This window comes from Sarcophilus harrisii, chromosome 5 (genome assembly GCF_902635505.1).
Source record: "Sarcophilus harrisii chromosome 5, mSarHar1.11, whole genome shotgun sequence".
Classification (NCBI taxonomy): domain Eukaryota; kingdom Metazoa; phylum Chordata; class Mammalia; order Dasyuromorphia; family Dasyuridae; genus Sarcophilus; species Sarcophilus harrisii.
The window spans coordinates 145,351,307-145,366,126 of NC_045430.1; the positions used below are offsets into that span (position 1 = coordinate 145,351,307).

General features: G+C 36.2%; 1 protein-coding gene across 13 annotated transcripts in view; it reads left to right on the top strand.

The window, feature by feature from the left end:
• MAGI2 (membrane associated guanylate kinase, WW and PDZ domain containing 2) overlaps nucleotides 1-14,820 on the top strand; it is a 1,604,868-nt gene that overhangs the window by 1,222,527 nt on the left and 367,521 nt on the right. For 8 of the 13 annotated variants that reach the window (XM_031940846.1, XM_031940849.1, XM_031940848.1 and 5 more), the window contains 3 exons: nucleotides 9,233-9,354; nucleotides 9,739-9,867; nucleotides 11,537-11,719. In XM_031940846.1, coding sequence (XP_031796706.1) covers nucleotides 9,233-9,354; nucleotides 9,739-9,867; nucleotides 11,537-11,719 — 434 coding nt within the window. The remainder of the gene's footprint in view (nucleotides 1-9,232; nucleotides 9,355-9,738; nucleotides 9,868-11,536; nucleotides 11,720-14,820) is intronic. The other 5 variants (XM_003771464.4, XM_031940851.1, XM_031940855.1 and 2 more) reach the window with 2 other exon arrangements.

The following is a 14,820-nucleotide window of genomic DNA, read 5'->3' on the forward strand; positions in this document are numbered from 1 at the left end:
GACAGTAGACTAAATGGTAGGGTGGAAAGAAAAGAAAGGAGAGAGGGAAAGAGGAGAGGAAAGAAGAGAGAGAAGTGAGCAAGAAAGAGAAGGAAGAAAGAGAGGGAATGAGAGAGGGAAGGAAGAAGGGAGGGAGGGACGGAGGGAGGGAGGAAGGATCCAAAGACTCCTCTCAAGGGCTTTAAAGCTATAAAAGCATTTCGACTAGACTTTACTAGAGAGTGAAAGTTACAATAGATGAATTAAAGCTGTATGCTGATTAAGGGAACTCTAGGGGTTAGAAAAACCAAACAAATAAGCACATAAAAATGCAGCCTAGACACTGGACTATTTGAGGGAGCAGAGAAACCACTAAGCAGAAGAACAGACATTCACCTCTTCCTACTACAATTTCCATTTTCTACATACAGAGCAACTTTCCCATTTGCGTAATGTGGCAGATGGGCAGAAAGGCATCTCATGTTCATAAATGTTTTCGCTAATGAATTCAGTATACATGTCCTAAATATCTCCTATCCGCAAGGCACTATGCTAGGCACTAGGAACATGAAGGTCAATATGGCACAGGCACTTATCTCAAGGAATTAATGTTCCAAGGGGGGAAGAGAGTAGAATACAAAATATGACACAAATGAAAGTGAATTAAAACAATGAGAGAAATCTAATAAAGAAAGAGCAATGGGAAATTTGATGACACACAGAGAGATCATCTTTGTTGAATACTGGAGCAATGTGGGAAAGCATCAGAGATAGTATGGCACATTACTTTGTCATTGAAGCAAGGGAAGGGATTTGTATAACTATGAACATAAAGAATTCCTTTCTAAATATGGAATATGTTCCAAATGTAATCTTAGAGATGAAAGAAAGTAGAAAAAGAATAGGAATTAAATAGGCATGCATTTTGTCAGGTTCATAAATTATAAGAAGTATGAGATAAAGTATGAGATAAAGGTAGGTTGTAGAGGAGTTGGAATGCCAAGACTTGGAGTTTATAATTTATTTTTTCAAAATATCTTTTGATTAGATTAATTATCTAAAATTATCTTGATTAGAGAAGTGATTTGACCATAGAGATAAAGCAAAAACATTATTTAGACAGTGATACAAAGAATGGATTAGGGGTGTCATGGACTGAAAGCAGGAAGAATGAGCAGAAAGGTTCTGTAATAGTGTAGAGGAAGAGAGATGGGATCTCTGATGAATAGGATTCATTGTTGTAGGAGTAGAGAACATGAATAACAGAAATCTTTTTGAAGTATCAGTCAGAAGTAGCAACTAATCAAATGTTTTGATACAGATGGAAGAAAGGGTTAAAGATAACTACAAAATTAGGAGCTTGGGAACCTAGGAGGATGGTCCATAGAAACAGAAGGTTTAGGAGAGGTAGTTTGGGTAGGAATATAAGTTCATAAATTATATTTAACCCTCGAATTTTAAACAGACCATAGCCTGTGCTACTGAAAAATAACTGAGCAAAAAATAAGCTAAGATACATATTCAGATATTCTATTCAGAGTCTGTCAGCAGACTCTTGGAAATACCAATCAAATAGTCATCATCACTCTTTCCAGGTCCTCTCACCTGCATCAGTAAGTATCTCACAGGAATTTGGGGAGCTGACACTGGAGAGAGGGTGGGAGATCCCAGTAAAAATCTTTATTCTTCCAGTGACATACCTCTATATTACTTTGGGCTCTTCCTTTTCCTACTTCACTCCTCTAATATATTTTCCCTTTTGCTTCTGTCAGACTATAAGATATTGAGTTGATAACTATAGAAGGGGGAAAAAGAACCCAAAGTTTATATACTGAAAGAGCTGGAGACTAGAAAGACATCTTAATCGTAGCATTAGGTTATTTTGTTGAAAAAATCATGAGTACAGTAGCAGAAGTTCCACCCAAACTTTTATATTAAATGAAGTATTTTTTTTAGATATCAAATTAAATCAAATATCGAATTCACTTTAAGCACTCATTCTGTATTGGCCCTAGTAAGTTTCATCAGCATTTTTTCCCTTCTTCCTTCCTTCACTAAGGAGATAGAAATGATTTGTTTTACCTTTTTTTTTTTTCCTGTTGATTTGTGAGAAGCACAACAAATAGCCAGCTTCAACTACAGGGAGATCTGGATTCACATTCTGTCTGTGACACATACTGGTTGGGTGACTCTGGATAAATCACTTAACTTCCTAATGCCCAGAGGCAACTCTCCAGAAGGGGCAGAAGAATTGTTGATCTGCATTGGTGAAGGGATTTTACTTCTTAGGAATTGCCAATGAAATGACAGGTCTGGTAAAAAAAAAAAAAAAAAAAAAAAAAAGCCAATTTAGATACTGTTTTCATTTCGGGAAGAAACTCACTGATCTGAGAGCCCAGAATTATTGAGGTCTGCATGTGTGCCAGTATTCTGTGGGTAACATCACAACTTCATGTTGCAAATAAGTCAAAAGGAGATTGATTGTATAAGGTGGAAGAGCATAGTGACCCCAATATCTGCTTCTTCGCCCTCACAGATTAGGCAAGTACTTCCCCTACCTAGCCCAGTGTTGTTCCTGAGCATGCCTCGAGTGTGTGAGCAATGAAAAGTTCTCTGCTCAAAGCTTAGTCTTTATCATTGCCTTAGCTTTATTTTTTTAGATACTGCTTGCAGGTTTTTCTCTTGATCACCAAGAAATCTTAAGGGATTCTATAGGCCTTTTACCAAAATAGAATAACCTGAATAATAACAATTAATAATATTAATACCTCATCCTGAAATGATCCCATAAGATAATGGCTCTGGAGATAACTGTAAAGACTGCAGTGAATGATATCCTAGATTGACTAACCTCAAAGTCAGAAAAGAATGAGTTCAAATGCTGCTTCTGACATATACTAGCTATAGCATCTTGTACAAGACACTTAACTTCTCATTGGCAGGCAGTCCTCTAAAAACATTGGTGGCAGAATAGGTACCAGTGTGCATTAGTAGAGAGGATTTCATTGCTGGGAGTTCCCAACAACCAATAAAGTCACAAGTCTGGTTTTACATTGACACACACGGCAGGAACAAGATCTTGACTGTGCTATGTTTCTTGCCTAGTCTTTGGCTCTTAAAATAAAGACAATAATAATAATATCCTGCATTTAAAGAGCACTTTGGGATTTCCAAAACATTTAACAAATATTTTCTCATTTCATCCACATAACCCTGGGAGATAGGTACTATTATTATTCCCATTTCACAGAAAAAGAAACTGTCAGCTAAGTCTAATGACTTGTCCAAAATCATACAGCTAATAAGTATCTGAAGCTATGTTTGAACTCAGGTCCTCTTGTCCTCAAGTGCAGCTCTCCAACTTCTATACCAACTAGCTACACAATAGTTATTTATATTTGGGATTGTAGATAGGATTTAGACATAGGGCTTTAGTCCTACTCTCTCTTTTGGCAGATAAGGAAATTGAAGCCATCACAAGTGAATAAGTAAAACATTCCAAGTTGTCTAAGCCAGGTACCCCATCAAATTCCTGATTCAGGGTTATTCCCAATCTACAAGCTTGTTTCTTAATAAAAGTTGAATTGAACTGCATCTCATTGAAATTGTGCTGCATATTCATAAGTCTCTGACCTGTTTGCCTAAGGCCTGCATCCAGGATCTAACTTCATGAATATGACTTAATATACTTAAGAGTAGACTTGTCTTGATAGCCCAGGAAATAGACCAGTGAAAAACCCCACCCACTAAACCTCCCACACATCCATTTCTTGGGCTGGAAATCAAAATAAGTTAGGATATTGTGGCCAGATATGGTTTCCACAAGGACATAATTCATGGTTCTTCATAAAACTCAGTGTCATCCTTAATACACACCAGAGAGCAATGAAGGAGACAATAGAGAAATTTCCTCTCCTCTCATTAAAATTAAAAAGACTTTTCTACTGAGGAGGTTCTGGTTAATGAGGAATTGCAAAATCATAGATTTACAACTGAAAGTAATCCATCTGGTCCAAAGCCTTAATTTGACACATAAGAAAAGTAAGATATAGGAAGAATAAGTTTATGGCTAGTCAGAAAGAGAATAAATTGTGAGGAATGAGAGGGGGTATGATTTGAATGTAGATCTTCTGGGTCCAGTTCCAACATTCTGTCATTTACTTCACTTGCCTCATAAATCCTGGACTTAGCTAACCATCTACAATCATCTTATTTTCATCCCACCCCTGCAAAATGTGAAACAAGAAACTAGAAATTAAAAATCCATTCCTTTCCATAGCTTGTCTCTATTGCCAAGGGAGGTTCCTTGCCCAGGTTAGGGAGAGAGAAGACCCTGTTTGGTGACGATGTCAGTGGAACTTTGTCTCAGGAAACAATTCATATACTATGATTGTATGATATAATCACTAGGAGGAAGAGGAACTCCAGTTAAAGTCACACTTTTTGTAAAGCTTTTTACACAAATATTATCGCCTTTGATCTTTATAATCACACCAGGAAGTATATGATATCAACCTCGTTTTGCAGATGAGAAAACTGAGGCAGAATTTAAATGATTTGTCAAATAGCTAATCAGTGTCTGAGACTCCACTTAAGTCCAAAACCCATTCTACTACCCCCAATTAACAGAGTTTGGAGGTTTGGAGAGCATTTATAAATCGTGTCTTATTTGTTCCTTCAGTGAACTAATGGCTATTATTATCCCATTTTACAGAAAAGAAAACTGAAACTGAAAGAAGTCCCATCAATCGCTAAATACAGCTGCTAAGTTTCAGAGATAGAATTAAAACCAGGGTTCCAAGTCTAGCTCTCTGTTCAAGATACCATGCTGCTTCTTTGTGTGGAGGAATATTAAAAGAGAAAGATTCTTTTCTTTTCTTTTCTTTTTTGGCAAGGCAATTGGGATTAAGTGATTTGCCCAGATTCACACAGTTAAGAAGTATTAAGAGTCTGATGTCAGATTTGAACTCTGATTCTTTTGATTTCAGGGCCAGTGCTCTAAGAATTCCTGCCTTTGAAATAAACAAATTGATAATAGTCATATCTGGTGTCAGACAAATTATATTTCCTACTTAAGGCAAATTTCTGCTAAGGATAATCTCCCAAAGATTTTATCAGAAAAATTTTCCATAACTACAAAGATAATTCTTTATTGTTTTACTTCTTCTACTTCAATGATTCTTAATATTTTTTTGAGTCAGGGATGCCTTTAACAATTTAGTGAAACATCCCAACTCCTTCTCAGAATATTTTAGTGCCTAAAACAAAATAAATTAGATTACTAAGAAAACCAATTATATTGAAATACCAAAATATTTTTTAAAATCTAATTCCTGAATTCAAGGTTGCAAACCCCTGCTCTTGAATATGAACTTGCTTCATATTTCTCTTTCCAGGGGACACTAGACCCTCCTACAATCGATGGAATTAGGACAAGTGGGCAAAAGGGAGGAAGTGGCTCCTCATCTTTGTATGTGTCCCCTGCAGTTTCCTCAAGGACATATCTCTGTATCTGCTTGTCTCTCTTCTCTGTCATGCTCAGCCAGTTGAGGATGAAATAGGGCTCCTCAGTGTATGGCCATTTTGTATAGCTCTTGGAACCTAATTCTGTGTGCCATAAAGATTCACCAACACAGTGTATGTGACAAGACTGCACATAGTCATAAAGAGTGAGAATTCCTGATAGAAATTCTAGAATTGCTTCCCAGACCCTGTCACTATATGGAAACTGGGTGTGATAGACAGTAATTATGTGACAAAGGATAGGCAATGAAGATGATGATGGTGTTCTGTCCTTACATCCTTTATTCCCATCTCTAGCCCACAGTAACATTGCTAAACTGAATTAAGCTATTCATGTTGGAAGCATGAGGAAGACAAGGCTTCCCTATTCATAGACAATCACTTTTCTTTGTGATGGCCCATTGAGAGCTTGGGAGCATTTTAAAGATTTTAAATGAATGACTTCATTTGTCCAATGTAAATGGTTTCTGGCAATTAGCTTAGAGTGCTAAACCAACATTCAACTTCCACTATTTGGGAGTACAAGAATGCCAGATTTCTGGATAACTCATTGGTATTTTCATTCTCAAGGAATTCTAGGAAGCACTATTCCATAATGCAGTATGGAATAGTTGTATTAACTCTTAAAATAAAACTCTAGGATGTCCATAGGGCAAATGGTGAAAATTCTTTTCTAACAAAATAATTATTTGAGATTGTAGATACCTCAGCCATGACACACTTTCCCATAAATAAAAGATTCTGTGGAGGTCCCTGAAAATATGTGTTCTAATGGATAAATGTATGCATGAGAGATAGTGTTCCTCATTTCACTGGGACCTATTCGAATAGAAGAGAACATGTTTACATTTTGCTATATTTTTAAGCCATTAAATTGAGCCTTTTCTTTATCACTAACAGAATAAGTAAAGAACACAAATTTATGTCTGTCCTGCCCCAACTCTCTCTCTAAACTAAAAGCAGAATGAGTCTGGCAGAGTGTAGGCTGTAAGCATTTGGCGGTCTTTTGAGAGGCATGAAAGAGTGAAGATACATAGGAATAGAGAGGCAGTACATCCCCTCTACAACAGGGACAAAAAATTCCATCATAACAGGGATCAAATGTAGTGATACAAACAACAAAAATACAGAGTATAAGACATTGTGAATTAAGGGACTCAAAGTAGGGAAAATCTGAGCTCAAGCCCAATCTAAATTAGTGACCTTGTATAGGTCACTTAAAATCTCAGTGCTCACCGCTCTAAAACTAAATATTATATAAATAAATATAAAATACTGCATTAGTAGAGGGATTTTCCTTATCCAATACTTCTCTATACTAATCAAATCACATTTCTGATTATATATATATATCTTGCTATTTAAGGGGTTTCCCTATGATAGTGCAAATAGTAACACTCCTATTTTACAAATGAAGTATCTGAGGCTTAGAGAAATAAAATGGTTTGCCTATGGTCTCACGGGTAGTTAATTGTCAGAGATAAAATTTGAATCCAGGTCCTCTGACTACAATTGACATCAGAGAAATTCGCTTTATCTTTTTTTTTTCTTTGTAAATTATAAACTGCAGTCATCAAGAATTCCAGAAATTCACTACAGCATGTTTCATCAGGGAGAAAAATTACAAAGAAAGCAAATTTGCCCTGCACTGTTTAATAATAAGCCAGTCACATTTATTTTTAAGGCACCATTTCATTGATCATAAATTTATCTATATATACACAAGTTCAACTTGTCTTTAAAAAGTACAGAAATGTAAGTTCTTAGTTTCTTTAATCTAACATCATTATCAGTAACTCAAGCATCACTTTTTCTGAGAAAAACTAAAGCTTTTACATGAGATCCCACATGAAGAAAGCCCAATTAATTGTTTGGATCTTCCAAGTGCTAACTGATCAGGTGTGTCCCTTCCCACATGCCATCAAATTCCATATAGATAACTTTGTGAATGAAAAAAATTTTTCATTTAAATTTTTAAATTACATTATGTAGAATAAATGATTTTATGAATTCCATATTATAGCCCACAGTGGTTTTAGACAGTCAATACTTTTGCTTTTTTGTGCTAATTTTAATGGAGGAAATGGGTAAATTTGTCTATTTTTTAATAGATGAGATCATTTTGATCTGTCTATGTTTCTTTAAAATTCAGGGTACTAGATAAGATTTTTTTTATAGAATCTATGAATCAGTTTAAGCTGCAAACTTGGGTTTGCAGGAATCAGATTCTGTAATAGGCATCCTGCTATCCTCTACTGTCCTTGTTTTTAACCTTATTCTGCTAATGGCAATGTTACCTGACTCTCTTTTGCAGATAAAGCATTAGATCATGATATGCACTGCATGAACTCTCTTGTAACAGTTGCTTTCACCATCAGTTGCCAAGGTCTTTTCTGCTTTTAAAAAGCAGTAAACTGGTTAGAGTCCTTTTGGGTTATTTGGTTCCTTCATTTTACTATTACATTTCTGACTTCCTGGTTTGTAGTTTTAGCAAGACATTAAGGCATTATGAAGTGCGTCTTCGTGTGTGTGTGTGTGTGTGTGTGTGTGTGTGTGTGAGAGAGAGAGAGAGAGAGAGAGAGAGAGAGAGAGAGAGAGAGAGAAGAAAGGGGGAGGGAGGGAAGGGGAGAGAGATAGAGGGACAGAGACAGAGAGAGGGAGGGAGAGGGGGGGGGAGAGAGAGAGAGGGACAGAGAGACAGAGACAGAGAGACAGACAGAAACAGAGAGAAAGATAAAAGAGAGAGACAGAGAAACAGAGAGAGACAGAGACAGAGAGAAGAGAGAGAGAGAGAGAGAGAGAGAGAGAGAGAGAGAGAGAGAGAGAGAGAAAGGAGAGAGAAGAGAGGAGAAAGAAAAGAAGAGAGAGAATGAATTGTTCTATGATGAAATCTAACCCTTAAGTTTCAGTTTTGACCATCTGGACTCTTAAGGTACTTCATTTTAGGTCTGCAAATCCTTCAATATAAACCAAAGTTTGATCTCTGAATTCCCAAATGTATATTCTTTCCTCTTGTCCAATATTTTAGACCTTGTCTCCACAAGTATTTAGTACAATCCTTTACATCAAGGGTTTCAGCAAAGTATGGATGATCCCCCTTTTCTTCAAAGTTAGCCAATAAGAATTCTGTTTGCTGGCTGTCCTTTATCTATGGGATACATTTAGGGCAAATTATCAAATAATAGTGGATAGAGAATTGACTCAGGAAGACCAGAGTTCACATACTGCCTGTGGCACATAACATCACATAGAACCACAACCATGTCACTTACTCTCTTGGTGTCTTGACAACTTTTTAAGTTGTAAAGTAAGTGGTTATCTGCATTTGTAGAGGGAGTTTCCTTACCTGGGAGTTCCCTCTATCTCTTTATACAGGTCTATTTCTAAGTTTCACAGGGTGACACGGTAGATCAGAAAGCACGCGTATCTTCGAGCCCTCATTTGATCTGAATCATGCATAAATTAGGGACAGCAATGTTGATACAGGCCAATGAAAATGTCCCTGTTGTAACAGAAACATGCAGAGGCCAAGCACATACAAAAATGATCATTCTATTGTTGCGCATCCCATGTCAAGTTCCCATGGGGATCCTGAATCGCCCTCACTACATGCAGATACATATGTGCCATAGAGACATCTAGAGATTGATCCCACCACATCTATGAAATGCCTTCACCTGACGTGGCATTTTTTCAATTTTTTCTCCTAATTTGAAATTTTATTTTCTAGCCACATAAATAGAAGAACACAATTTGAAAACCCCGTCCTGGAAGCCAAACGAAAACTACAACAACATAACATGCCCAACACAGAACTTGGAACAAAGCCTTTGCAGGCCCCAGGTTTCCGAGGTACAGTACCATGTCAGCATATCACAGCTCAGGGAGGGGGGATTGTCTATCAAACTGCCTACTGTTCGGAAAATGCCTTGAGCTTAGACTCTTTAGAATGATTGATTGGCTTTTTTTTCTCTATTAGCTTTAGCCGGTGTTTACTATGATTATAAACTAATGCATCTAGCAACCACAGATTAAATTAGGGCTTCGAGCATTATTTTATAGGAGTTGACAGCATGTTGCTAGGGTGAAGATTAATGGGCTTTGACCGAACAGTACTATAAATTGTCGGGATTCATAGAGACGCGTAAGTTTTTTTTTTGTTTTGTTTTGTTTTGTTTTGTTTTTTGTTCACAAAAGACCTAGCCCAAGAATGAGGCTTGTTCTCCTTTGTAACAGTAGACAGCTCTTCATCGACATTACCTAGGCCTAAATATGTTCACCCACGCCCTGCACTTGAGCGGTCTCGCAGCGTGAATGACTTGTCTTACTATCGGCGCGACAATGCTGGAAAGTACAGTCTGTATGGTATGTCCCAGTGCCGCTTGTTGGGCCTAGCTACACTATTGTACCAAGTAGTGGGATAAGTTGCATCACGACCTTTTCACCTATTTTTTTTTTTAGTACTTTTTCTCACAAATTAAAACACTGGAGAGAGGCTCTGGAAGCCTGGGAAGGCCCATTCTTGCCTGTTAGTAATTTTCACACTGCCCCATGGTAGCACATTGAAAATGGATGTAAAGGTCACCAGACTGTCATTTCACCAATTGTAAATGTCATTGTAAAAGACAAAAGCTAATCTGTGTAGGTAAAAAAGATGATGTTTCCTTCACTTGCTTTTTAAAGAAAATTTAAGCCTGAAGCTTCTGATAGACAGAAATGTGAAATAGAGAAAGATAGAAAAATAGATAGATAGATAAGATAGACCCCAAAATACCTTATTGCAACATAACTCATTGTTTAAGGTTTAGATGTACTATTGGTTAAATAATGTTCATTCCCCTCTATTCAGTGTAACCATTACAGCTGATAAAAGTCTAATGCAACCCAGTTAACTTATAAAGACACTATTTGGTCTCTCTGCATCATGTTGTAAAGGAGTTTCACTCTGTAAATGCATATATACATGTAATTATAAATGTTTTATCACAAAATATAGTCCAAAAATAAATTGTCAATGTATTGATGAACAAAGCTATGCATACAGGCCAGAGAATTTTCAATGGTAAAACAAAGTATTGATATGTTACTTTATGTGTATCATTGGAATTATCTAAGCCTTATAATACACATATTTTCTACCCTTAAAGTAATAAGTTCTAAAACCAGAAAGCCAAATTTTTTTTAAATGAATAAGCTTTTCACCCTTTGAAGTACCTTGAACATGTGCAGGTCAGTAAATATTTCAGTAGATAATAGGTCCATCATTTCAAAACATGAAAACAGGAAGTGAGAAATTCAGTCTCCATATTCAATTGCTTGGCTTTGCAATGCCAATTAATTGATAAAATTCTGCTATGTCCTCTTGTTACAGAGGAAAGAGTGCTGGATTTGGAATCAGAGGACATTGATTCAAATCCTTTTCCTACAACTTACTAGGCGTGACTGTGGCCAAGAATTTAACCTCTGTAAGCCTCAGTTAACTCATCTGTAAAATGAGGACTAAATGGTCAATAAGATTCATTCTAATTTGAAATATATGCTCCTATCATCTCCAAACTTTTCAGTCTTTAGCACTGAGAGAGAAAAAAAGTTATTTGTCCATTGATCCTTCTTGTATATAGCAATGACACACCTTGTAATTTATCATAGAAACTCTGGATTCCTTGGTGCTAGGTCGATACTGCCTTTAAGTCCTGGGAGAGGTGATTTACTAAATGGCAATAGTGGCCTGTAAAGGTTAAAAAAAAACCCACAAACTTCTCCATCAGCTTCCACCCATTTCAGGACCAAAACTGAGATGAATGTGTCCAAGAGTTTGTCATGGCTGATCTGCTTTAGTCTAGACTAGAATACTAATATCTGTGTTTCTATTGGAATGCTCACACCACCGCCACCCCTTTATTTCGCTTAATATAAAAATGTCACCACATCCACCACCTCTGTTGCTATTAGTGGCTAGTTTTCTTCTGCTCTCTGACTTGGCTTAAGTGTGTATTATGTTTTTTTTTTCTTTTACTTGTTTTGACCAATATAGAAAAGCCGCTTTTCACCCGGGATGCATCACAACTGAAGGGCACTTTCTTAAGCACAATCTTGAAAAAGAGCAACATGGGCTTTGGATTTACCATCATTGGGGGAGATGAACCTGATGAATTTCTTCAGGTGAAAAGTGTAATTCCTGATGGACCTGCTGCTCAAGATGGGAAAATGGAGACAGGTAATTTATTTACTTCCGTAGTTGAACTGCCTATCAGACCTCATTTCTTTTTTTTTTTTTTTTTTTTTTTTTTATTTAATAGCCTTTTATTTATAGGATATATACATGGGTAACTATACAGCATTAACAATTGCCAAACCTCTTGTTCCAATTTTTCACCTCTTACCCCCCCAACCCCCTCCCCTAGATGGCAGGATGACCAGTAGATGTTAAATATATTAAAATATAACTTAGATACACAATAAGTATACATGACCAAAACGTTATTTTGCTGTACAAAAAGAATCAGACTCTGAAATATTGTACAATTAGCTTGTGAAGGAAATCAAAAATGCAGGTGGGCATAAATATAGGGATTGGGAATTCAATGTAATGGTTTTTAGTCATCTCCCAGAGTTCTTTTTCTGGGCATAGCTAGTTCAGTTCATTACTGCTCCATTAGAAATGATTTGGTTGATCTCGTTGCTGAGGATGGCCTGGTCCATCAGAACTGGTCATCATATAGTATTGTTGTTGAAGTATATAATGATCTCCTGGTCCTGCTCATTTCACTCAGCATCAGTTCGTGTAAGTCTCTCCAGGCCTTTCTGAAATCATCCTGTTGGTCATTTCTTACAGAACAGTAATATTCCATAATATTCATATACCACAATTTATTCAGCCATTCTCCAACTGATGGACATCCATTCAGTTTCCAGTTTTTAGCCACTACAAAAAGGGCTGCCACAAACATTCGTGCACATACAGGTCCCTTTCCCTTCTTTATAATCTCTTTGGGATATAATCCCAGTAGTAACACTGCTGGATCAAAGGGTATGCACAGTTTGATAACTTTTTGAGCATAATTCCAAACTACTCTCCAAAATGGTTGGATTCGTTCACAACTCCACCAACAATGCATCAATGTCCCAGTTTTCCCGCATCGCCTCCAACAATCATCATTATTTTTCCTGTCATCTTAGCCAATCTGACAGGTGTGTAGTGGTATCTTAGAGTTGTCTTAATTTGCATTTCTCTGATTAGTAATGACTTGGAGCATCTTTTCATATGACTAGAAATAGTTTCAATTTCTTCATCTGAGAATTGTCTGTTCATATCCTTTGACCATTTTTCAATTGGAGAATGGCTTGATTTTTTATAAATTAGAGTTAATTCTCTATATATTTTGGAAATGAGGCCTTTATCAGAACCTTTGACTGTAAAAATATTTTCCCAATTTATTGCTTCCCTTCTAATCTTGTCTGCATTAGTTTTGTTTGTACAAAAACTTTTCAGTTTGGTATAATCGAAATTTTGTATTTTGTGACCAGTAATGATCTCTAGTTCTGCTTTGGTCATGAAGACCTTCCCCTTCCACAGGTCTGAGAGGTAAACTATCCTGTGTTCCTCTAATTTATTAATAATTTCATTCTTTATGCCTAGGTCATGAATCCATTTTGACCTTATCTTGGTGTATGGTGTTAAGTATGGATCAATGCCTAGTTTCTGCCATATTAGTTTCCAATTTTCCCAGCAATTTTATCAAACAGTAAGTTCTTATCCCAAAAGCTGGGATCTTTGGGTTTGTCAAAGACTAGGTTGCTGTATTTGTTGACTGTTTTATCCCTTGAACCTAATCTATTCCACTGATCAACTAATCTATTCCTTAGCCAATACCAAATAGTTTTGGTAACTGCTGCTCTATAATATAATTTTAGATCTGGTACAGCTAAGCCACCATCATTTGATTTTTTCATTAATTCTCCTTGAAATTCTTGACCTTTTGTTTTTCCATATGAACTTTGTTGTTATTTTTCTAGGTCATTAAAATAGTTTTTGGGAGTCTGATTGGTATAGCGCTAAATAAATAGATTAGTTTAGGTAATATTGTCATCTTTATTATATTTGCTCGCCCTATCCAAGAGCATTTAATATTTTTCCAATTGGTTAGATCAGACTTAATTTGTGTGAAAAGTGGTCTGTAATTTTGCTCATAAAGTTTCTGATTTTCCCTTGGCAGATAGATTCCTAAATATTTTATATTATCAGTAGTTACTTTAAATGGAATTTCTCTTTGTAACTCTGACTGTTGGATTTTGTTAGTGATATATAAGAATGCAGATGACTTATGTGGGTTTATTTTATAACCAGCAACTTTGCTAAAGTTGTGGATTATTTCTAATAACTTTTAGCAGAATCTCTGGGGTTCTCTAAGTATATCATCATGTCATCGGCAAAGAGTGATAATTTGGCTTCCTCATTGCCTATTCTTATTCCTTTAATCTCTTTCTCAGCTCTTATTGCTATAGCTAGCATTTCTAATACAATATTAAATAGTAACGGTGATAGTGGGCAACCTTGTTTCACTCCAGATCTTATTGGGAATGGTTGCAGTTTCTCTCCATTACATATGATGCTTACTGATGGTTTTAAATAGATGCTGCTGATTATTTTAAGGAAAAGTCCATTTATTCCTATACTCTCAAGTGTTTTTAATAGGAATGGATGTTGGATTTTATCAAATGCTTTTTCTGCATCTATTGAGATGATCATATGGTTTTTGTTAATTTGGTTATTAACATGGCCAATTATATTGATAGTTTTCCTAATATTGAACCAGCCCTGCATTCCTGGTATAAATCCTACTTGATCATAGTGTATTATCTTGGAGATGATTTTCTGTAGTCTTTTTGCTAATATCTTATTTAAGATTTTAGCATCAATATTCATTAGGGAGATTGGTCTATAATTTTCTTTCTCTGTTTTCAGCCTACCTGGTTTAGGTATCAGTACCATGTCTGTGTCATAGAAGGAATTTGGTAGGACTCCTTCATTCCCTATTTTATCAAATAATTTATATAGCATTGGGGCCAATTGTTCTTTAAATGTTTGGTAAAATTCACATGTAAATCCATCTGGTCCTGGGGATTTTTTCTTAGGGAGTTGTTTAATTGCCTGTTCTATTTCTTTTTCTGAAATGGGACTATTCAAGCAATTTACTTCCTCCTCTGTTAGTCTGGGAAGTCTGTATTTTTGGAGGTAGTCATCCATTTCACTTAGGTTATCAAATTTATTGACATAAAGTTGAGCAAAATAACTCCTTATTATTTCTCTAATTTCCT